The sequence below is a fragment of the Callorhinchus milii genome, unplaced genomic scaffold (assembly GCF_018977255.1).
Source record: "Callorhinchus milii isolate IMCB2004 unplaced genomic scaffold, IMCB_Cmil_1.0 Scaffold1, whole genome shotgun sequence".
NCBI classification, from domain to species: domain Eukaryota; kingdom Metazoa; phylum Chordata; class Chondrichthyes; order Chimaeriformes; family Callorhinchidae; genus Callorhinchus; species Callorhinchus milii.
The window spans coordinates 55,142,063-55,168,210 of record NW_024704742.1 but is presented as its reverse complement, the minus strand read 5'-3'; the positions used below and the strand labels follow the sequence as shown (position 1 = coordinate 55,168,210).

The 26,148-nt window shown below is 39.4% G+C and overlaps 1 protein-coding gene across 10 annotated transcripts in view; it reads left to right on the top strand.

The window, feature by feature from the left end:
- Nucleotides 1-26,148, top strand: part of mtus1b (microtubule associated tumor suppressor 1b) — a 97,855-nt gene that overhangs the window by 28,738 nt on the left and 42,969 nt on the right. For all 10 annotated transcript variants that reach the window (XM_042342213.1, XM_042342235.1, XM_042342222.1 and 7 more), the window contains exons 4-6: nt 9,621-9,830; nt 15,246-15,383; nt 18,036-18,137. In XM_042342213.1, coding sequence (XP_042198147.1) covers nt 9,621-9,830; nt 15,246-15,383; nt 18,036-18,137 — 450 coding nt within the window. The remainder of the gene's footprint in view (nt 1-9,620; nt 9,831-15,245; nt 15,384-18,035; nt 18,138-26,148) is intronic.

The window sequence follows — 26,148 nt, the reverse complement described above, 5'->3', positions numbered from 1 at the left end:
TTTGTAGGCGAATGGATGCCCAGAAACTATTAGTTCAGGAATAAATATCATGGGGAATAAAAGGTATACTTAGTTGGATAATTTAAATATAGAGTGGAAGCTGCTTAAGGTGGATGCTGGATAGCCTCGTGTGCCAAGTAAATCGGACAAAACACCCGGCCCCAATCCATTTGTATTCTTACCCGTTTAAATATGTAGGTTAATTTGGACAAAAATTGGGTTAATCCAGACATAATGCTGTGCTGCTGATTGGTGCTTCGTCAACTCGCTCCGCGATTCAGTCATGAGCGGCTCCATTCAGACTCCATCTGTTCACGAATGGCTACAGACTGTCAATCAGTGAAGAGGTGGAGGAACGAGAAAGATAGTGGAGATGAGAGGAGTCAAACTGCAATTGATTGACAGCCTGGAGCTACTCGTGACTGGATGGAATACCTACATTCCTTGGATTTTTTAAAAAGGATGATGAGCTATCTCATTCATTTTCTTTATGTAAAATGTTGTCCAACTATGTCTCTATGGTAAGAGCCTTTGATGGAGCAAACTTTTAAACTAATGCTATTTCCCTTGTGGTTTGTTTACTGTAGAACAGTTATACAATAAAATAAAATCAACGTGCACATTGCAAAATAAATCTTTAGGACACAAATATATGAAACGCTTAATGCATCATCTTTAATTGGCTATTTCCGCATTGTCATAAATTTTGAATAAGGGGGGAGAGAGAAATAGCCCAGTAGGATAAAAATTGCTGCTGAAGCAGATAAACCATCACTGGTTGGCAAACACAGTTATAGCCACACAGAAATTGATGCGACTGTGTGGGATAAGAACTCCAGAATAATACTGAACACTCAGAACTGCTCACAATCTTCCTAGCCAGGCTAAGAAATGGAGCTACACAATCAAAACCTCTACAGATTGTTTGTGGGTTTTAATTTTCTTTTGTTCAATTAAATGCATATAAGCTTCTTATCACAAAACATCATCCCAAGTTAATATACTCTGGCTCTTCACAGTTGATGGGATGGAAAAAATCTTACAAATTTTAAAGTCTCCGCAACTTGTGGAAACATAACTTAGACAGTTCTTCCATATCTATCTTCAGTTGAGAGGATAACACAGGCCATATTTCCTTGGCCCTGAACATTAAGTTCACCCTCTGTTTAAGAGTTCTGTAGATATCCGGGCTTTTTCCCCACTCAAAATTTCCACTTTCTTGATGATACCTGACTTTATGTTGGGTTCACTTAAATGGTTGCTGGCAGCCATTGAGAATCTTACTAATTTGCCTATTCATTGTAGAATTTGGACCAACAACAACTTGCGCCCTTCACACTGGGTAGCATCTTGGAGCACTTAACAGTGGTGGAGCCTGACTCCGATGCAGGGTGTGGGGGAAGGGAGGAGGTGACTATAAATAAAAGGGGATTAGATTTGATACCAACAGTCACAGGTGGACATTGCTGCTGAACATGTGAATATATGTGCCCTTTCCAACACACTTAACTGGATAGTAATGAAGAATCAGAATCTCATGGTTTATGCTTGCCTCTTAATCCCTGAGGCACTTGAGCCAACTGCAGCCTATGTTCTGTTCCATTTCTCCCCCCTATATAGATGATACTATCCAACTCTGTATTGAACAGGAACTGGACCTTGAAATGTCCTTATTTGTTGTGGTTCAGCAGGACACTAGCTGATGCATTCACTCACTGAAATATCAAGTAGCCTATAAACCACCTGCAGTTCCATAGCATATGTTGCTACCTCACTTTCCCAGCTGTCTTATTTTAATCAGTAAATCCAAAAGGTGACTTTTTATCTGTGTGAAAAATTATGAATTTGAGACAAAATACTAATTGCTCCACCTCTTTAGATACTCTAAAACCATGAATGTTCTTCAAAACCCATTTGTTCCTGAGCTTAAAGCTCTTGTGTTAAGTGTGGCCTTCAGCCTGTATATGGTGTTGAATTTTCCTGCTCTGGATTGCTGGCTGCTTTCCTCATGTGTTAATAGATGGCCCTTTGCCAAGCTATTTATAATGGTTAATGTTGGCTCGCTCGCACATTAATATGCCAGTTCCAGAGGATGTTCAAGCTGTTACCTCCTGCTAACAGTGGAGGCAGGATGGAGTAAAAATCATTTCCCCTTTTTAACCCATTCCTTTGCCATTCAAGAATCATACATTTGTAGAAATGTCCAGAAAACAAGTCCACTGATTCAGTTAACTCATTCACTAAATTAATCCCTGTTATCCTTTATTTAATGTTATGACCTCTGCCTCAATAGTCGGGTGTGAGAATGCATTTTGTTCATTCAGAAGACTACTGGAACATTTATTTTCTTCTAGCCCCCTCCTTTAACTCTTCAAGTGACAATTGGGAGTTTCTCTCTTATGTATTTTGTAAGCAGCACAAATAAACTTTAATCTAATCTCTGCAAACTTTTCGTGAAAGACATTTGTTAGAATTCCCTCTTATGGTTTTTATTATAGTTGAGAGGGTCTCAGGTTATGCCTATCCTCATAACTACAATCATCCTCATTCCTGAAACCATTGATGTGAAGTTGATTCCCAGACATGTATGCAATACTGCAACTGTGGTCTCCCCATTTCAACTTAGATGCCCTTAGAGCTATCCTCTGTATCCTTCCCTTTAGCCAGTTACTAATCCAAGCCAATGCCTTACATCCATGGCACTGTTTTGTATAATAGTCTTGTGTCAGCCAGCTCAGTGGTAGCATCTCGCATCTGAGTCAGAAGTTTGTGGGTTCAAGCCCCACGTCGGGACTTGGAATCACATAGTCTATGATGACACTCCAATGCATTGTCAGAGGTGCCGCTCTTCAGATGACACATTACACCAAGGTCCTGTCTACCTGTTCAGGTGAAAGTTAAAGAGCACACTAGTCGAAAAGAGAAAGGAGTTTCTTCCAGTGTCTTTGCCAATAATCCCCCAAATAAAATTGGTCACTCACTCCTTGGCTGTTTGTGGGACATTGCTGTGCAAAACTGACTGCTACCCACAAATAATAATAATAATAATAATCCTTGCATTTGATATAGCGCTTTTCACGTCGGGAGGACGTCCCAAAGCGCTTCACAGAACACACTGTAAAGTGAATCGACTGTATATTTGTGGGCGAACGCGGCAGCCAATTGCGCACAGCAATGTCCCACAAACAGTCGTAGATTGAAAATGACCAATTTAATTATTGTTTTTAGTTTTGGAGGGATTATTATTAGGCGTGTGGAATAAGGAAACTTGCCCAAGGTTTCGCCCTGCCTGGAATTGAACTCAGGTCTCTCACTTGCAAAGCGAGTGCTCTAACCACTGAGCTACAGGACTCCACAGGACTCCAAATATCAATCTACTTCACAGTATATCCTGTGAAGCGCTTTGAGATGTCCCGACCAAGTGAAATACACTGTATCAAGTACAAAGATTATTATTGTGTCAAAGGCTTTTTAAAAGTTTAGGTACAATTTGGGATCCTGCTGCCTCAATTCTAAGGTCAGTTGTTGTTTAATAGGTTATTTTCAGAGAAGGCGCTGTTCCATTTTGCTTCTAACTTATTCCAGTAGTTTTCCAGTTATTAAGATCAACCTAATGGGCCTGAAATTGCCTTGCATGTCTTGGCTGCCTTTATTGAATATCACCCCTGGGAAATGCATTTCCTGGATTCCAGCCTTTGGGTTAAGGAGGTAAGAGCTTTAACAAGATGCATCTTTCTTCCACTGGAGTGTGGGTCACATGGTGCTGTTTTTATGATGAACAGAGGGCTATTATAATACAGTCCATTCATTTGTCCTGTGCAACTGAACAGCCACATGACCACTTAATACATGTTTGATATCCCAAAAGGATATCTGTTACCAGTTATGTAATGCTTCAAAGGGGAAATTTGGTTTGACCAATAAACAATACTTTCTCCTCCCCACCCCCAAAGGTTTACAATCAGCATTCTGCAAATTATCTTTGATAAAGAAAATCGTAAGCTTTTAGATTGATTTATGCTAGATCATTTTATCTTTTGGAGTGAGAATACCTTGTTTTGCGACCTACATTGGTATTTGGAAGGAATTTACAGATTGAAGGCTCTTTTGCGAGTGTTGCAATTGGGCTGTTATCACAAGGAAACAAAATGCAGAAATCTTGGATTGGTACCTCATTTTGGGACTGTTCAGCACAATTGATTTTCATGTATTTTGAAAACTTTCACATGGCAGTGATCTTCAATGTTGTGATAGCAGTCTGGTTATTGTGCACACACTCTCTCTAAATGACCAAGTCAGCCTTGTGTTTTGTGTTCAGCAGATAATCTCCCTGAAATTCATTTCTGGAACTTGACAACAGTGATCTTGTATGCTTCTACTGTCATTTGATCTTTAGTGACATAACAACGTTAGTTGAGTGACTTAAGCTGAAAATAAATGGATTTAATGATGTGTTCAGGTATTTATATTTGTTCCAGTGCTGAAGTTGGCTGCGGTGTCTGGAGAGGTCAACATAACAGTCCTTGAACAAAACACAAAGAATCTTTTTTTTCTAATGTATTTTAGATCCAATTAGTGAAGTGAGTGCAGGTCGGTCTCTCCTCAGTGATGAACAACTTTTTGAAGCTGTTAGTTTCTTGAATCTGTTCACAAATGTCTTCTTCATCCTCGTTATCTTGGAGCTCTGTTGACTCTGATTTTTGGGACTTTAACACTGCACTGGCAGGTAGGGATATGTTCCAAACTATTAGTCTGTAATTATTATAGGTCTTGGACAGTTGTGTAAGAATTACGTGGAATGTCAGCATTCTGCAAATTCTTTGATAGAGAAAATCAATGTTGTGTCAAAAGAAAAAGTTGTAGATTTTTTTTTTAAAAATCCTTGAATCTGTTCTGTCAGGTATTTACCTCAAGCCTTCTGTACACATTTTACTTCCTTGTTTGAAGTTCCAACCGTTGAAATTGTTTCTTCTAAATAATGTTTGAATTTTTGCATGCCTCTTGAACTGGTGATGTATCGATTTACAAAATTTTGGAGACTGCTTGAATTTGTGAGGATGTTTATGTGCTAAGGATAATTTAGTACTAGAGCAGTGACTGTCAGTGGTTAAAACTGTTCAAAACTGAAGTCACATGAAAGCCCAACACACAACCACCCTTCATTCATGCTAAAAGTGATTGGGTGACAGTGCGACGGGGCAAGAAGAGAGCTTGTTCAAGGCAGAACACCCCCAACAGAGTACCAGTCTCTAATAGGTACTCAACACTAGCTATCGAGAGCGTGGAAGCCTCTCGTGAGGACAGCAGTGGACATTCTGTCCAACAGGACAAAGCGCATGGTTCACAAGGGCAATACAGTTGTGATAGGGGATTCAATAGTAAGAGGCACTGACAGGATCTTCTGTAAGGTTACTGTGGGAGATACGGGTGAACGTACAGAGAGATCTGGGTGTTCAAGTAAGCGAATTATTAAAGGTAGCGGGGCAGGTAGATAAGGCAGTAAAAAAGGCATTTGGTGTACTGAGCTTTATTAGTAGGGGCATAGAGTTTTAGAGTAGGGAGGTTATGGTTAATCTATACAAAACACTGGTTAGGCCTCAGCTGGAGTACTGCATCCAGTTCTGGGCACCTTACTTCAGAAAGGCCATTAAAGCACTGGAAAGGGTGCAGAGGAGATTCACGAGAATGATACCAGGAATGGGGAACCTTAGCTATGAGGACAGGCTGGAGAAGTTAGGGCTTTTCCCATTAGAGCAGAGAAGGTTACGCGGGGACCTGATAGAGGTCTTTAAGATCATGAAAGGTTTCGACAGGCTAGATAGGGAAGAGCTGTTTCCGCTGGTAGGTGTGTCTGTGACCCGTTGTCACAGTCTTAAGATGTCTACCAAAAGAAGCAGAAGGGAGGTTAGAAGAAATGTTTTCACTCAGCGAGTTGTTTGAATTTGGAATGATCTGCCTGAAAGGGTAGTGAAGTCCGATTCAACAACAGCTTTTAAGAGAGAACTGGATAGGTATCTGGGGAAGACGGGTTTGCAGGGTTATGGGGAGAAAGCTGGTGATTGGGGTTAGTGAAAGTGACTTGCTCTGTCAAAGAGCCGGCACAGACTCGATGGGCCGAATGGCCTCCTTCTGTGCCGTAACATTCTATGAATCTATGAAAAATCTATGAAAGCAATTTGTGTTACTGTTTTAACTCTAGTGTACCCCCCCATTCAGGTTGCCTTTGATCTAGTTCTGCCCCAGATTTGTCAATGCTATTTTGTGTGTCCCAGTGTTGTTGGAGTTGGTGCTCCTGTTTCTTGTACCTTCTCAAAATAATGTGAATTCATGTTTGTCCTGACCCACCTGAGTTTGTTCTGGGTTTTCTGGGCCAATCAAGCTGTATGCGCAGCTGGGAGAAGTGACCTGAATGTTCTCTTTTCCGTAAAACACTTAACGTTATTGCACCTAGTCCAATTTAGGTGCCTGCAGTTTTACTCTGAATTTAAGGGAACAAACTGTATTGGTCAACATGACTGGTGGGAGTGAGTATTGTTTAATTCTGCCTCAAACATTTGAATTATACTATAATTACACCAGTGTTAAAATAATGTAGTTGCAATGCAGAGCACCTAATTGCATGTAGTAGAGGTAAGCTTTGACTTTAAAGAACAGGATCTTAATTCTTCAAATTGTTGAAGATATTCTAAGAATACCATCTTAATCAAATATTGATCTGAAATCAATTTTAAATGTAAATTCACACGAGCATGTTGTTAACCCCCCCCTGCTCTCTTGCACTAAAGCATGTAAGAAGTGCATTTTGAGCCATGATATTTTATATTAGGCTGAAAGTAGGATATTTGGATCGCTTACCTCTTTGATTCATCTTTCCCCTCCCCACCTCCCTCGACTCCCACCTCAATTCGAGTATCCATCCAGCGTGGTTGAGCACTTTGAGGTGTCCTCTTAATGTAATGGACATGCGCTATGTAAATTGTATTGTATTTTGTCTGATGTGCTTGAACTATTTGGAGTCTCTTGAAATGAAAGTTAGTGTTAAGGTAATAATTTTTTTTGCATTTTAGTTTCTTTGTAGTACTGCACAAAGCCATAGGGTGGCATGCTACTAAAGTAGTTGAATGGTTAACAGATAGTGGTAAATATCCAATAATACTCCCTTAAAGATATGTGATTTGTATCTGTTCAAAGTGGACAGCAATTTTAAATATGTTGTACAACTACATATCAAATTTATCCCTATTTTTAAAATCTGTTTGTTGCAGTAAATTTTAAATTAGATCAATGTGAAAGATCTTATTCAATTATCAGTAACTATTTTGAAGAATAAGATTCAATTCTTCACAGTTAAATTGGTTGTGCATTAAATTCTTAACTGTGTTATAAGTGTATGATGGGCAGTCATGACATTTTGAAGCATGCTCAAATATTTGAGTGTTTTGATCTGATTGTCATGGTTACCTAGGGTTTGTTTGAATCCCTTGAGGACCTTTATAGGAACAGGAGTAGGCCATCGAGCCTGTTCCACCATTTAATTAGATCATAGCTGATCTATATCTTTACTAGAATTTCAATTCCAATTTTCCTCTTTCTCCTCGTATCCCTTAATACCCCCATGATGGTACATATGATGATACATTATGATGGCGGAAAGCAGAAAAACACGGTACTTCCTTGAAGATTAAAGGGATATTGTCTTTTTAAAAAAAAAGTATTTGGTGAACTTGTGGTGAGCTGGAAGTCCAATGCATCGTGTGCATAATGGAAAATGTGACTGCTATAGGTCATATAGTTCTTGGTGTTGTATTTGGGGTTAGCAAATGACTTCATGCCAGTCAGAGTTGGGCTTGTATGGTATTTTTGCCATCATCACATGACATGAGGTAAAAGACCAGGCCTGCTTTAGGTCATGGGTTATGTACTTCAGTTTCTACTGAGTTCTCTTCCATTGTCTTGGTCTGACATAATAATAATAATAATAATAATAATCCTTGCATTTGATATAGCGCTTTTCACGTCGGGAGGACGTCCCAAAGCGCTTCACAGAACACACTGTAAAGTGAATTGACTGTATATTTGTGGGCAAACGCGGCAGCCAATTGCGCACAGCAGTGTCCCACAAACAGTCGCAGATTGAAAATGACCAATTTATTATTGTTTTTTGGGGTTTTGGAGGGATTATTATTAGGCGTGTGGAGTAAGGAAACTTGCCCAAGGTTTCTCCCTGCCTGGAATTGAACTCAGGTCTCTCGCTTGCAAAGTGAGTGCTCTAACCACTGAGCTACAGGACTCCACGACATACAGCCTTACTCAAAATTGTTTGAGAAGTAACACCACCATTGTGTTTATGTTGAACTGCAGGATGAGCTGAATCATTTCTCTAACTATACAGCCTGAAAAACTGTCCCGAAAGCAAATGGCTCTCAGCCTCTGCGAATTGTTATGTAGTAATTGATTAGGTTTGTTGTGGGTACCACCAAGGTTCCATGCATAGATGAGTGATTTTGCCTCGGATTGGGATAGAATTGTATTACATGTGAGTGATTTCGAAGCCAAAGGGGAACCAGCATTTATCATGTAAAAGATATAGCAGTATGAAGAGAAATTTGAACACTTTGATGGGATTCCTCTTTACTTGTGGTAAGGTGTGGTACTTGTAGTAATATTTTACCACTCCTCAACTGAACACCAGATCTTAAAGCAAAGGATTTGGTGATTACAAAGGGATCATGATATTTGGTTGCATTCCTTAAAACATTCCATAAGCAGTTATGTACCTTAACTAATAGTCTAGTGCGTGGTGTGGGAGAGGATATTGGGATGAGTGGAGAGTGGTATGGAGTATAAACATCAGCACGGAATGGTTGCACTGAATGGTGTTTCAGTGCTGGACAGTGTATGTATCAATAAAATGCACCTGGAAGATGACTCCCTTTCTCTCTTTCTCTCTTTCTTTCTCTTCCTTCCTTTCTTTCAAAAATTCAATTGAGCTAAAAGGAATTATTCACAATTCAACAGTAAATGTAATTAGTTGATGTGTATATAATGTAACATTTGGATAAAGTCCTGGACCTCGATGTTGAATTTTTAGTAAATGGAAGACTTTTGCTCCAATGCAATGAGCATCGTCACTAATCAGTCTGATCTGTAATGGACATTTTGGGTGCAGTTTTGTGCGAGGGGGAGAGAAAAGGTGAAGTGAAATTGAACTGGAAACTTATGATTAAGTTCTCCCGTGGTGATTCAGATCAATTTAAAAGCAGTTTTAACTGCACACTGGGCCCCAAAATAGAATTGTTTGCAATATAAACGATCAATCCAAACTGGAAAATTCAGCAATAGAATAGATGCTGAAAGCCACCAGACTTGTAACCAAAGTTTTCTAATTGAAAACTCTGTTATGGATAAGCTTCACGATCCTCAGCAGGTTTAACATTATTCCCTGGGAAAATCCTGAAGTTGTCTTACTGACATTCTACTGGCAGTTAATACACAGCCTATTAGGACTTTTTATGGCTAAAAATATTTGTTGCCATATTTGTGGTAGTTCCTGTTTAATCCCTTGTAGGATTTTCATCTGTCAGTTCTATTTTTAATTGACCATTTTCTTACAATTGCAGATAAACAGAAAGGGAATTCCACTCTTAAAGGAAAGCTGAGAATTGCACCAACGAAAGCTGCTACTCTGAACTTGGGAGTTAATGCAGTGAAAACTACAATTGGCTTCAAATTGCCTGTTGCAGCTTCTTTGTTGCAGCGAAGCAACAGTTTGTCATCTTTCTGCAGTGATGCATCCATTCAGAGTTTTCCAAGTAGTTACAGTGCTAAGTGTAAGTGTTCTTGCTATGAGCCTTCATATGGAAACGTTTCCGATTGTCTCTATAACAGTATGGTTGAATAGTATGATTTGACACTTAATAGTTTTGTATACAATTACAACTAAGTCATCCATAATCTAGTATTTGCAAAAGCCTTATCTCGTCATTGAGATGCCTGAATTGGTTCTTGTGATTTTACTGTGAAGTGTAGTAACTATTTATAATAATCCTTGCATTGCTCCTTATCATGTCTTCGAGATGGCTTAAAGCTCTTCACAGAATATACTGTAAAGTGAATTCACTAGATTTTGTGCGTGAAACTTTATGGATGAAAGTGGCAGCTGATTTACACATAACATTGTCCCACATACAGCTAAGAAGTGAATGATCAATTATCTGGGGATTTATGGGCCAAGATGGTGTGAGAAACTTCCTTCTCTTTTTGAATTGTGCCATAGGATCTTTAATGTCCATCTAAACAGTTAGGGACCTCAGTTGTCCTGTCCAAATGATGGAATCTCACAATGCAGCACACACCCCAGCACTTCATTGGAATGTAATTCATAAGTTCTGATGTGGAGCTTGAACCCCAAATCTTTTTGACTCTAAAGTGAGAGTGCTACTAACTGAGACAGGCTGAACCTTAGCTCAAAAGGTACCTTAACTCATAGTGCGACTTTCAGAGAGTATTGAACTTATTTTACATTGCTTGTCACAACAAGGTTTTTCTCTCTCTGCATGACTAAATATAGCTGTGCAAATATCAGTATGAACTCTGATGTGTACTTGTGAGCTATCTATTCTGTGGCATCTGAGTACCATCTATTGTATGGAAGTTATTTTTGTTTCTCAGTCAACAAAGCATTTGTATTTTTTTTACAATACTTATGAATGACAGCTTCTCCAATTGCTGCACAGTAATAATTGTCATGTGTTGTGGCTATTTTTGTAGGCAAACATTGTAGTTATGCAGTGAATGAACAATAAATTTGGAGGAGTAAGAATAATCCTTGCATTTGGTATAGCACTTTTCACGTCTTCTAGACGTCTCAAAGCACTTTACAGAATATACTGTAAAGTGAATTAACTGTATTTGTGGGCGAAACGTGGCAGCCAATTATGCACAGCAGTGTCCCACAAGCAGTTGTGGATTGAAGTTACCAATTTTATTTGTTTCGCCCACAAATATACAGTCATATTCTGTGAAGCGCTTTGAGACGTCTAGAAGACGTGAAAATAAAGATTCTACATTAATTATTCAGTTCATAAAACAACAATGGAAAAGCTAACAGTCTCTGTTCAGCATACAGGGATGTGACCCCTTACTGTATTAATTGTGGGAAATGACCACGTTTGGTAAATAAGGCTGGCAATTCAATCCATTAAGTGGTCAGAACTCATGGTATCACATTTGTACTAATGTGAGAATAGTAGAAAATGCAGTAACACAAACGTCTGAATGTAGACTTGGAAGGAATGCAAAATTCGTTGACTGGAACTCAATTGTCAATTGTGTGGAAAACATTCAAAAAAAAACATTGAGGCGAGACAGTGGTTGAAATTCATGCTTGCAAAAAAAACGGTGAATAGGTAATAGAAGCTAATGCAGTTAAATAGATGACAAAGCGATATAAGGGACAAAGGAATGAATTTTAAAATGCAAAGAATCTGATAAGGAGGTGGTTCAAGAGAAATAAATCAGCAACTGCAGTTTTGAGAATGTTTTTTTTCCCCCCCAAATTGACAGGCTCATTCACACCTCACTGCGTATCTTGAGAATGGTAGATTGTATGCTGAAAGGGGCTAAAGAGCAGCCTTAGAAAAATAAATGTAAAAAGATATAGCTGGTTAAGTAAATATGACTTGACAATACTGTTGAACGGTTATCATTAAATAGTTTGGATTAATACTGCTGTGAGTTAATCTGTAAAATTGCATTGGTATCGCTGATTACTGTGATCCCTGTTTTCACATTTTTCATTACATTGTAATTATGCTTTAAGCCTTCTGATCTGCGGGGGTAGGAGGGAGGTAAGGAAGTGTTTAGCACATTTTCTAAGTATTTTCTGAAACGGAACATGCTCTATTGTCTGACAATAGGATTTCCAAATGATGTTTTGTTTTGCTGTCAATCCTGCATTACAATGAGCCTCCAAGAAATGAACAGCAGAATTCCTTGGCAACACCCGGGAACAAAGGATATGTGGCGAGGCACTGTGCAAAAGAATGTTTTAAGGATCTTTGACAATAAGAACAGGAATACACACAAAGATATGCATGTAAAGAGCAGTTTCATTTGGCAAACGGAAGAAAAATGGGTGGATTAATTGTGCAAATTTGGTTTTGGGTTTAAAAATTCTGAACAAGCTAACACTGCTGCAGAGAAAGGATCCTGCACAGCCATTTCAGCTGATGCACTGTTCAAATGAAGCCTGCATTTCGTATGATGCTGCTACCCTTTTGTTCCTTTGATTGGCCAGCTCCGTGTGTGTGTGTGCGTGTGCGTGTGGCTGGCTGGAGAACAAGACACATGCATGCCTAGCAACTTAGTTTATTTCCACTCTGTTTCACTGAGGGTCACCATAGTGGAAATGGCAGCATGAGCAAGGTTGAAATGTTACTACTGCATATGCCTGACTTTGGACCGTTTCAATGACTATACCAGGAGGACTTCGAAGCTGTACCTTCACCACATTTTCTCCTCGTATTTTCTTTAATTCAACGCTTGTGCCACCAAACACTTCAGGAAATCGTAGTGATGTCATCTTTGTGACCTTTCTGCTAATTGGATCTTATGGGTTTTGTATTGTTCCTTTGTTAGCAGTCTTCATTAGCCGACCTAAATACCAGCACTTCAAAAGTAAGTTACCTTCAAGGCACCTTCAACTGTTTGACTGCAAATCAGAAATTGAAATTCTTTTGGTCCATAGATTTTATTAAATGATGGTTTTGTTGAAAATTGCACAGTGAATGTTACTTAAGCTGGAAATGCAGAAGTTAAATCCTTGTTGTCATTTATTTACGAGAACCTGTCTGGTGACACAAAGGCAATCACTTCTGTGATGGAGAGAATCCTTATTGTAAGAGCAGAAGATTTGCTTTGGGAAGATTTGGTGCTGTAATCTTAAAACTCTTTGTGATGGAAATGTAGCCCTGGAGACAATTGAACAAATGTGCATTTACTGTGGTGATTGTGTGCTGTGTACCTCTTTACTGTCCAAAAATTGCAGAAATGCAAATTGTGTTGAATGGTTGTCTCTGCACATGAATGCAAAAATATTGCGCTGCATCAATTGCACATTGTATACTATTAAGCAGCAGGTGCAAGGTATACTTGTGCTTAAGAGTAAGGCATTGTGCTTTATGCTTGCCTTTCATAGTTGGGCATTACCCTTTGAGGAAATACACATGCTCTGAATTTAGCCAAAAAGAAATTCTTGGGACAAGCCTGTGGATTTAATTTCATAAGGAGGGATGTAATTCAGGCTGTGCGATATGCCATTGATCTGTGTGAATTCAAGTGAATTGTGTGAGCAAACCTGATGTGCTGCTGGTATTGCTTTCCTTGGTCCTGGTTTGTCCTCTAGCAGTATAACGTTCTGCTTTGTAAAATGGATGCTTAATGTGTGAATGAAATGGAAACGTCATACTCTCTATTGTGTGGAATTTGAATTAAAACAGGATAGAACAATTATTATTAAAATTATTGTTGCCCCCTTCCCTCCTCCGCCGTCATGGCATGGTGGAGCTGCAGAAGAAATTAATGTGCTGTGATATGCCATTGTGAACATGAATATGAAAATACATGAATGTACTTACTATATGTTGTGTAGCTGTGACAGAAATTAATATGCTGTGCCAGTAAAAAAAGACTGTAAAAAAAGAGTGAATCCAATTTGCACAGATTTCTTCATCAGTGGAGAAGGGGGCAAATCTCACAAATCCTACTAAATTGAAACGCATTCCCTTTAAGTGGAGTTCAATAAATATATTGATCTCTTGGATGACTTTCCCAGTTCACCGAATCCTGTTATTGGACAAATATGGCAATTAGATAAGATTTGGATTTATAGAATAAATGAAATGTAATTATTTAAATGTAAATGTACATTATATGTAGGGCTTTGATTAATCACCCTTAAGATCTTAAACAGTTTTGACAAGCCAGCAAGGCTTCTGCCTGCATTAAGAATTAACTAACTGACATGTGGCATTTGGTTCGAGGAATGCCACAGGTATAAAGCTCTCCACTTGGAGTCATCCTGTCTCAAGGAGTCCTGTAGCTTAGTGGTTAGAGAACTTGTCTCACAAGTGAGAAGACCTGAGTTTGATTCTCGGGCAGGGCACAACCTAACACAAGTTTCCTTACTCCAAACGCCTCTGCTTACCCAGCAGTAAGTTCGAACCAGGTTATTAGTCGATTGTGGATCGCTTTTCGAGGGTGGTAATCCCTTTAAAGAATAATAGTAAATTGCTCACTCAATGTATGACTGTTTGCGGGACACCACTGTGTGCAATTGACTGCTGCAATTCGCCCATGAATAGTTAATTCACTATAGTTTATTCTGTGAAGCACTTTAAGATGTTTCAACAACATAATAAGTTGCTATATAAAATCAAGTATTATAAATTTTAAGCTGGTAATGTAAGTTGGTCTTCTGACTCTGAGATTCAGTGCCTGTAGTTTAAGTTAATCAAATCATTTGAGAAAATGAGTGAATTTCACAATATTTGTTTGATCCTTATTATAACTTTATATGAAACTCCAAGAATATTCACTGTCACATCATGCGCACGTTCAGCAATGTACATTTTGAGGGATATGTATCTATTTTTAGTAAACTGAAATGTCTGATTCCCTGTACTTGTCACGTTTTCCAATTGCATTTCTGCTGATATTTTTGCTTGGTGCAACCTGCTTCATGCACTGTATGAGCAATCTGTATGAGCAGCATCTCCCCCCTCCCCCCAATACTATAACTAAATCGGTCTTTCAAAGCATGGATAATGGTATGATTTTTTTATAAAAACCGGCTGCTACTTTTACCTACAAAAACACATGACCCCAATCACCATGAACAACTTCTGAGATGCAACTTTTTGTTGCATCTCTCAAGTCTTCAGAGTCAATAATTGACAGTTCTTTAAAAGTTTGTGCAAAGCATTATTCAGTGCTGGAAACCCAGTTTATCCATTTGAAGAATGAGCTAATTCTTATTAAGAGAATTCTTGTGATCCTGCAATAGTTGGTGCTATCTCTGACTCTGGGAAACTCTCTGGGGAGGAAACTTCAAAAATATCGACCAAGTCTATATCCAACATTCTACACTACAGATTTCTAGGAAATGTTTTTGTTTACATTATAATAGCCCAGCAATTTATGACTTCAAATTCAGGTGAATTATATCCATTTTTTTTCTCCCTCAGCTGCAGTTGCTTCTAGTAGTCAAGCAGGAGATGGTCCCAGGAAACGTCTGCTATCTGCACACACTAGCAGCGTTCGAGCACAGGCAGCAAAATTAGAGGTCCAGAAAAATGCATCTTCTGTGAAGACCCCAAACAGAGGTGAGATGAATTCTATGTTACAGAGAATACAATGTGAATAATTCTTGAATTTGTTTTTAAATCCACATCTAGTTTCCACTTTTGTCTTTTTTAATAGTCTTCTGCTTTTTGAATATTTCAAGATTTGCGAATTGTAAAGCTGATCTGAGATGTAACTTGTTACAATGTTTGACAGGTTGCACTTTCAAACATGCTTTTGTTTTAAAATGATTTGTGAAATTATAAGATTTGGGAGCAGAGGCCTGCAGTCACTCCATTCACTGAGCAGTCGTTTTGGGGGGTTCATGACTGGGATTCCTTGCCTGTTGTTAGCAATAAAATCCTCTGTTTAACTAGCAATAAGTAGGAACCCAACTGTTAGCCGATTGGTGGATTGCTTTCCCGGGGATATAATCCCTCAAAAAAAATTGGGTTACTCAATCCACAACTGCTGGTGGGACATTGCTGTTCACAATTGGCTACCAAATTTCCCCCACAAAATACAGTCAATCCACTTTACACTGTATTCTGTAAAGTGCTTTGAGACATCCCAATGACTTGTTAAGGTATATCAAATGCAAGTATTTGCATTATCAAATCAAGGATTATTATTAAGTGGGTGACTGAGGTAACCATGGTAAAAAAAATCGCTAAATTCTTGAAGAACGAAATACAAGTACAGGAGAGTTAACTCCAGTTCAACAGCAGTAGCAGCTGGTGATCTTTTTGACAGATGAGGCAATCTATGAATTTGCCTCACCAAGCTACCTTGTTCCTACAGCAACATGCCCTTTGTGCGTACGCAATGACTTTAGATGGCAGTCACACATACCCGCTCTCGCCCAGCTCCGCTCGTTCACCAGTTCCACTGGTCCTGTGTTGGGTCTCGTACTCTCACTGTGTCCACTTTCCCACCCTCTTGTAGGTCTGTGGGTCTCTGCTCCTGCGCTGGTCTCGCAGTGCCTCACCTGACAAGCTGCCACTTGATCAATAGGCCGAGTTGGCTCATTTTATTCTGTAATTTTTATGATCTTTTGGCAAGGTGTTTCATGTATCAATAAGTGAATAAGCAGAATGAAAGGTGACTGCATTTAACATACACAAGTTTTTTTACTGTAAATGTTAAGAATATTTACATCCTATTATACAAACCCAGAATTTTATTTTGCCTATTTTCATGTGGGAATGCAGTTGTAAAATACAAATTAAGAAGCAACATAAAAGCAGCCAGTTCCTGTGTTTTGAAGGATGTATACCTGACTGACAGAAGGAAAAATTATGAATTGGAAAAATGTAATTCAATTTTATTTCTCACAACTTCAAAAATGACTTAATATTTATGTTCAGTCTTTGTCAAAATAAGTCTTCTCTCCTATCTTTTACTAGAAGCTTTCCATCAGAAAATGAACAGTATAATATCTTGACTAAAATCTTCTCATTGGGACAAGTTAGAACTTCTCCTTTTGTCCTTAATGACTTGGATTGTTATGCAAATTTGAGAATTGAGAGGAACTTGAAATGGGAATCAATCTTCTCTCTCCTGGAGCCTTTAACAGTTAACTTGTGGGAATCCCTAAGGATACATATCTGAAAACTAATTGGCAGGGTGAAGATCAATTTGACCATTCATCAATATCCAATTTTTTTTCTCTCTGCCTTATTTTCTAAAATAAATCACCTCCATCAAATGTGATTAACACAGTGAAATACTCAGTTTTGTACAGTTTTATCATCTGTATAATGCAGGTTATGTCAAATGGACAGAGAAAAACATAGGAATCCTTTAATATTTATTGGAGAGGCAAACTTTCTATGAGGGAGTCCTGCAGTTCAATGGTTATAGTACTCGCCTCACAAGCGAGAGACCTGGGTTTGATTCCCGGCAGGGCGAAACTTTGGGCAAGTTTCCTTACTCCACACCTCTGTTTATCTAGGAGTAAGTAGGAACCTGGTGGTTAGTTGATTGGTGGATTGCTTTTTCAGGGGTACTAATTCCTTAAGAAAATAATCATAATAAAAATTGGTCACTCAATCCACGAGTGTTTATGGGACACTGCTGTTCAAAATTGGCTGGTGTGTTTCGCCCACAAAATATATAGTCAGTTCACTTTACAGTATATTCTGTGAAGCGTTTAGAAATGTCTCAGACTTGATAAGGTGCTTTATCAAATGCAAGGATTATTATTTTATATTATAGATGAGAAATGGTGAGCAAATCATCCCACCCTGTGGGCAAGCAGTGCAGTCTGTTTTCTAGCTATAAAATAAGTTAATTTGTCCTAAAACGCCTAACTGAAGTATCAAATTCCAATTTGGATTTGTGTGAATGCAGCTTTCAGCGTGAAGTTCTCTTTCATTGCTCCATTATTTGTTACTTGACTTTTACCAACTTGGATGATTTCACGTGCCAGCAGCAATTGAGTAAGCGTCAGTATCTGAGAAATACACAATACACTTATTTTTAGCAAAATGTATTTTTTTTAATGTAAAGAGGTTTTCTAATTGTAATGTGAATGTGAGTATTTTCTCACTAGCCCCTGGGGTCCTTCTACTTTGTCAGTAATTGTGTGCAGTATTTGTCTGGTTTCTGAAAAACATTGCACTGCTGAGCTTTTGAATTTCTAAGCTAAAACCAATCTTAATTTATGTAACTTTTTTTTAAAAAAAATGCAGGAACAAACCGAGATTCCACAGTTCCTGGAAGTAAAACCCTTCCTAGGACTGGTTCATGGTGTGCAAGACAAGTTGGCAGTTCAACATACAACCAGTTAAGAGGTGAGAATCTGTGGATCTTTTAATTGCTTGGATTTTGCATTGAAGAAATGTATACACTACGCCTTAACTAAACTTTGATATTTTTTCCTTTTTTTTTTCAACAATAACGAAATTATATTTGTATGGCACTCTATTTCTCCTTTTCGTTATATTTTTACATGCTCACTATTGTGAGATGCAGGGTGCCTCATGGGTTTGTACTAGGACCCCTCCTGTTCCTCATATCCTTTTATATTATTTCTATAAGAGTTAAATTTGCAGTTGACACCAAGTTGGGGGGAACTGTGGAATCAGGGGGTAGCAAAAAAGTCCTACAATGAGCTTGAATAGGGAATGCAGATGGACCAATAATTGGCAAATTAAGCTTAATATTGATAAATGCATGAATGAATAGGAAATGCAAGTATTCCAGGGAGGGGATTGAACTCAGCAAGGCGGTAGCTGAAAAAGATCTGGGGGTGTTAATTGACTCGTTGCTCACTTTGCTTTGTATGCTGCTGTAACAATGTTTTGACAAACGGGGTGCTGTGCCATATTGCTAAATCAGTTGAGTTTAGATCCCCAGACATCATACTCTGGCTGTTCGGGGCTCTGGTCAAATTGCAACTTACATACTGCACACAATTCTGGTCACCACGATGTAAGGGAGCTGTCCAGGTCCTACATTTGTCAATGAGGCACCCAATCAATATTATTCTTTCCCACCTTCTCTCTCCCCTTGATTCAACAAGAGTGGTGGAACACTGAATGACAAAGAATAATCGGACAATAAGATGACAGATCACCTACGTTTCTTCAGATAAAGTTTTGAAGTGGTACAGATAAAAGGAGGCTTATGTTGTATCATGTACAACTCATAATGTTTTATAAACAAAAATATTCTCATGGTTTTATATTTAAGGGAGGGAATGGGAGGAGTCGAATCACAATTGATTGATAACTGGAGACGCTTGTGAATACGTGGAATTCTCCTCCGTTCATAAATGGCTTCAGCCTGTCCATTACTTTGAAGTGGCTGCTAATTGGACCTCTTCCCGATGTGTCCATTTTAAGCGGCTTCCACTGTACTTTAATTCAAACTTAATTTGGAAGTTTAAAGGCTTCTGAATAATAATCATTTTGCAATGTATTCCCGAATAATGTCTATTTAATTGCACACATTTCTCAAGTGTAGCTGAACGCTTTCTTGATCTTAGATAAGTGTGCTCTATTTTATGTGAAGATTCATTGTAGGCCACGTATCCTGATTCATGGGCAAGCCAGGATTCATGGACTATTATGAAATAGTGTTTCACTTTCTACCTGTATTGAAGTCTAAATGGCATTCCTCAATTGATGGTTGACTGCATACCAGTGTCCTCCCTCTCCTCCTATGCAGACCAGTTTGTGGTGTTTTAACTGGGTGTTTTTTTCTGCCAATTTCATAGGCGTGACTACAAGTCTTTCTTATTTCCTGATTATACTCACAATACAGGTTCGTGTTCAAGAGTTTGTATAAATCTCCATTGTGAAGGTCTTTTTAACCTTAATTTTATAGCAGCGCAATTTTACAAACAAAAATAGTATCTTGAGAGTGATGCAACAACCTGCACTTATATAGCGTCCTTCACACAGGGTAGTGTCCCAGAGCACTATCGGACACACTCAATATGATATGACTGAGGGAGGCATGGTCTTAAAATTGCTCTTGGACAGGTCTCCATCCTGACTTTCAAATTGCACATCATGTCTTATCCATGGTATACATCTACAAACTACAATATCAGGAGGATTGGTGCGCTGGAAGGTGAGTCCCTGTGTTTTAAAATTTTACCTAAAAATTATGTTGTCATGGGTGAATTGATATGAAGGGCAAGTATTTATATAGTTATTTAAAGGTGATAAGATTGTGGATTAGATTCCGAAGACTGTGGACTGTGTTACAGCATTGCTTTGGTATATGGCAGAATTTCAAGAAAACATCCCTTCAGTAATTTACACTGCACACATTCATGTTTTAATATAATCCAGTCCTAATTACTAAAACTAGGTTTGGGTAAAGGGGTATTTTGCGAGTTGTAAGCAAAACTATAGGCATTGTGATGAGGTTTTGGGTTTCTTGCATAACTGGCAGAACTTCTGGAAAGAATTATAGTTAGTGGTACTGGTGGAATAGAATTATACCCAATGTATTTCATGATGAAGTCTCTTGGTGTCTTGTTTGACCCTCAACTATCCTTTCTATCCCACGTCTCTACCATGGACCTCTCTGCCTTCCCCCACCTCTGGAACATTGTCCAGCTCTGCCAATGCCTCTCCCCTCAGGCCACCGAGACCTTCATCCACATATTCATCGCATCCAGGCTCAAATATGCCAACTCCCTGCTTATCGGCCTTCCCAACTCTTCCTTCCACAAGCTACAAATCATTCAGAAACTCTGCAGCTTGTGTCCTCTGCTGCGCCAGGCTCAGTGACCCCATCACCCCCACCCTTGCCTGGTTCCACTGGCTCCCCATCCCCCGGAGGATAGAGTTCAAAATCCTTGTGCTCAACTTCAAGGCTCTCCACGGGGTTTCTCCTTTCTAAATCTATTACTGCTAACTCCATACTGACTGGTCCGTTCCCTCTGATCAGCAGCCTGCTGCATGTTCCCCCGGCTGATCCACCCCATCATCGGCGGTCGGGCCTTCAGCCTCTCTGACCCCACCCTTTGAAATTCTATCCCACAGTCTCTTTGCCTCGCTCCCTCTCTTGCCTCATCCAAGGCACGTCTCAAGATCCTCCTCTTCATTTACCCTCCTACTCCTATCTTCCCTGCCCCCGTGCTTCCTGATCCCAACCCCCACCTAGGGTCCAAATCCCTGACTGTTCAGTGCCTTAGGATGACCTCCCGATGTGAAAGGCGCTATACAAATGATGTATTCAACATCATTGTTGTTGATGTGCTAAATTTTCAGTGAAATGATTAACTTCAAGTGGAAGCTATTTGTTTCCCCTCCCAAAACAGGCAACTTGTTCTAAATGAGAATCTTCATGAGGGGTAAAAATGCAACAGATGTTAGCTGTCATATCCAACAACAATTTGCATGTATATATCTCCCTTCACATGGAATAGCATTTCAGAGCATTTAACAATGGTGTAGTTTGACGCTGGGCTGTGAAGGGGGAAGTAACCACAGGCACGATCAAACAGGAAAGTCAAAGTGTGATCTGAAGAAAGGCAAAGAGGGGTCAAGATGGTGTGATTAAGGCAGAGTTCCAGAGGTTTGGGGCATAATATCGGACAGTGCGCCCGCCAATGGTGCAGGGAACAAGGCTTGTGCCGGCTGAGTGAAGAGGGTTGATAGAGGAGTGGGGTTTGAGGAGATCAGAGAGGGAGGTATCAGGGCATGAAGTGTAGGTGAGGACCTTGAAATCATTCCATCCATCCATCTGAAACAGGGAGCCATTGGAGCCTGACGAGGACTCGGGTCATGTGGTTGTGGAATTTGGTACAGTGATAACGGCAGCAGAAATTTAAATTAGTTGGACTTTGTGAATAGTGGAGCTGGGGAGACCAGTGAGGAGTGAGTTGGTGTACATATCCACTGTCGAAGGAATACAAATTGATTTTCACCAAGTGTTATTTGGTACATTCAAAATGCATCAAGGAGTCCTTGCTTTTTATTCTCTGGAGATGTTTCATGATTTTTTTTCAATGTATGCTTTCGAGAGCATACCTCTTTTGAGGAAATATTCTTTTAAACACACTTTAGAGTCCTGGAATCATATATGATAATTTGAGTAATCCTAATTCAGTCTAGTGTGCAAGCAATTTTTTTTCTCATTTTAGCTTCAGGCACTACTTGAAGCTAACAAAATTGGTTATGATGTTCACATTTGCATAGATAATTTTATATGTTATAACTTGCAGAGATTCAAGTCCGCATCTCATTTTTAGTATTGTCAATCTTTCTTTAAGTACATAATGGTTTTAAATTCAGCAATGAAATTGAAACTGACGGGCAGATGTATTTTGAAATTGGATTTTAATTCTATTTTTGAGGTGGGAATCTAATTATTTAATCCAGCAATTTTAGAAATAGCAAGGGTGTGTTTTTGTTAAACTTGTCATGCTGTTCATTGTTTTGATGGTAACTTTAGCAACCATGGATTGTTTTGAGACCAGCTTATAACCTTGAAATGTTCTGAAATATAGAAGCAAACTGGTTTAGATTTTAATATTGCGCAAACTAACTCCTGAGAATTTTAAACATTGCAATTCTGGAAACATTTTGACACTTTAGAATGATGATTGATTCTTGAAAAATGCGTGACTTCAATCTAGTAAAAATGACTTGCCTTTCGCCCACAAAATATACAGTCGATCCTCTTTACAATATATTCTGTGAGGCCTTTGAGGCGTCTCAACAACGTGATAAGGCACTGTATCAAATGCAAGTGTTATCATATTGAATAATATTTGTCCTGCTAATTACATCTATCATAAACTGTGTGTGGAAGCTTTATAACCTGCAAACTGTTTTATCCTCCTCCATGTTCTCTTTGCCCTGAAGTAATTTAACTTGTGCCGGCATGCATTCTACTGGTTTATGGAACAGGTGGCAGCAGTTCACTGCAACATACCCAATTAGTCATTCTTCATGTGGAAGCCTTGAGGAATCATTTTGCAAGGTGATTCAATCATGGGCAGAGAGATGTCGTTGCTCGCCTGTTGTCCATACATGCCCACTTTGCAGTAGGGATTACTGAATCTGAACGAGGAATATGACCACAGCTAATAATGCAGCACAGTTCAAGGATTGAACTTTGTGGGCAATTGACAAATTTTGTGGGAAATTATGGCGACATATGATAAATTTTTGCAGAAAATTGCAGAGGGTTAATTGGTGCTATTGAGAGATGCATTTTGTGAACCAACCTGGATTAAAACTACAGGCATATATTTCCTGAAAATGTAGTTATATTTAAAATACTCAAATTTTTTAGATTGAATACTATAGCACTTACCAAGAATTCATCACAGGAGCTCAGTTTCGGCTGGGTGCTGGGAGAAGCCGATTTCCCACTCGCGCCGCTTCCACTATCCCAACCCTGGTAACAGTGTCAAACAAACAGCGTGAGAGGCACACGACCAAGCTCGCTGTGTGTGCGGTGGGGCCGAGCTCGCTGTGTGTGCGGTGGGGCCGAGCTCGCTGTGTGTGCAGGTGGGGCCGAGCTCGCTGTGTGTGCAGGTGGGGCCGAGCTCGCTGTGTGTGCAGGTGGGGGCCGAGCTCGCTGTGTGTGCAGGTGGGGCCGAGCTCGCTGTGTGTGCAGGTGGGGCCGAGCTCGCTGTGTGTGCAGGTGGGGGCCGAGCTCGCTGTGTGTGCAGGTGGGGGCCGAGCTCGCTGTGTGTGCAGGTGGGGGCCGAGCTCGCTGTGTGTGCAGGTGGGGGCCGAGCTCGCTGTGTGTGCAGGTGGGGGCCGAGCTCGCTGTGTGTGCAGGTGGGGGCCGAGCTCGCTGTGTGTGCAGGTGGGGGCCGAGCTCGCTGTGTGTGCAGGTGGGGCCGAGCTCGCTGTGTGTGCAGGTGGGGCCGAGCTCGCTGTAAGTCCACAAGTAAACAGTTTTAAAATTAACTTGGTTTTACGTGAATCTGAATGTTGAAAGACTTCACACTGACTAGTTAATTCGACCTACTACTCGTTAATTAAAACACTTCAGTTCACAGTAACTTTTAAAAAGTTTGTCCTGCTGGAGTTCAGTGTTGATGTTCTTGTCGTGTAAAACATATGATCAAAATTCTCTACCAGACCATTTACACGGATCATCTATTAGGGAGTTTCTGAGGGAAGGGGGTGATAAAGTTGCATGCTGCTCTATAGATCCCTTGGCAATTTGTTACCCCACAACACTGAAAAGAATGGGGGAAAAATATGGATTCCTTGAGAACTTTGTTTATCCATGCCAGCATTTTAATATCACATTGTGTCAGCCTGGCGTACTCTCACCTTTGAGTCGGAAGGTTGTGGATTCAGGCCCCACGTCGGGACTTGGAATCGCATAGTCTCAGCTGACACTCCAATGCAGTGCTGGAGGCACGTTGCATTGTTGGAGGTGCCGTTCTACAGATGAGACGTTAAACTGAGGTCCCGTCTGCCTGTTCAGGTGGGTGTTAAAGATCCCATGGCACTATTTGAAAAGAGAAGGCATTTTTTCTGATGCCCTGGCCAATACATTCCCCCATATAAAATTGGCCACTCACTCCATGGCTGTTTGTGGACATTGCTGTGCGCAAAACAGGCTGCTGTGTTTTGCCTATAAATATAGTATATCCTGTGAAGTGCTTTGAGATATCTCAATGTAATAAGGTGCTATATCAAATACAATGTTTATTATTGTTACATAGAGGGATATGGCATGGAGACGGGTCATTAGGTTCAACTTGTTTATGCTTGTATTTATGCTCCACACAAGCCCCCATCTATATTAAATCAGCATTGATCATATTGTGCATACTTAACAGATGAGAAGAATTGCTAGGCTTTCACTGGAATACCTCATTTAAAAGGTACTTAGGCAGATCAATTACCAAAGGCTGTGTATTTGGAGACTATGTAGAGGAAAGATTTTATATAGCCAGTGGAAAGATTTTATATAGCCAGTAGAAAGATAACAGCAAAAATTCCATTGTGAGTCTATGAAAAGACTGCGTTGTTACACACCAGTACTCTGTAAGATTTGTTGCATACCGAATCTGATCTGTAAGGATTTCACTTCCTTGATGTAACAAAATAAGGCCGTAAAAATTCTCCTAAGTTTCTGGTATTTCTGCTGAAGTATTTATTGCTGGTTGTATGAATAGCTGATTTGTTAAATCTTCACTTGCTGCGACTTCAGAACTCTTCTGAATAAAAACTGAATGTCAGTATTCCACAATTCAATGTGGTTTGTGTGCCAAGAACTAATTGATGTGTGGTATCAGCTAATTTTTATTTCTAATTGGACAATTGTAGCCTTGGGCAAAAGGGAAGATGATAAAAGTGGAAGAAAATGTTTTAACAGCTAATGATGTACCCATGAGAATTCTACTAAAATGTATACAGTAAAATCCTATGTGTAAATTCATACCAGCTTTTTGACCTGCAAACTTGAAACTGTAATTGATGTAATGAGAACTTGACTTCATCTGGGAGAAAAGCATGTTATAATTGCTCACTGAACATACTAAGTAATTAAGCAAAAAGCTTTTGAACTATGGCCTCATTCCTTCCTCCAAACACTTTCTACCACAACAGCTCGAAAATACTTTTTTTTAATGCGGTATTTCATTTCAAACTGCATCTATCCTTGTATCCTCCACTACTGTTTTAAATTTGTGTTTTTTTTGCCTGCATCTGGGTCATCTATGCCTCTTATTTAAAATATTTACCTACAAAATGCATGATTGCTTCTCTTTGAGGTATAGCTTGTGAAGTGCTTTGGACATAATAATAATAATGCTTACATTTGATATAGTGCCCTATCACTTCATTGAGCCATCTCAAAGCGCTTCACAGAATATACCATAAAGAGAATTGACTGTATATTTTGTAGGAAAAATATCCTTCCCAATACGAAAAGAGCTATCAAATACAAGGAATTAGGATTATTATTATTATTCAAGATGTTCCACAATCTTTATTCTAGTTCAAATAGGTTCAGCTTTCTGTTACAGCACAAACATGTGAATAATGAAGACCTGTCCACTCGCACGTGGATAAGGATATGGGTGCAAATGAATTGACTGGGTATTTTTCGTGAACAAATCTATTCTGTGCACGTTTATTTCCTTGCTTGAATTCTTATTGGATTGGACAACAATTTATTTCATGTTTTATTGAAGTTTGCAGAATTGCTCTAAAATTGAAATTGAGTTCAAATGCATAAGGTTATACAATTGCAAAGAAGTTAGTGTAATTTTTAAACCACATTTAACCAGTAAATCTGAAGATTTGTAGCCAATGTAGAGATTCTATGCAAGGTGAGCTTCCAAAAACTCTGATTCAAGTGTAA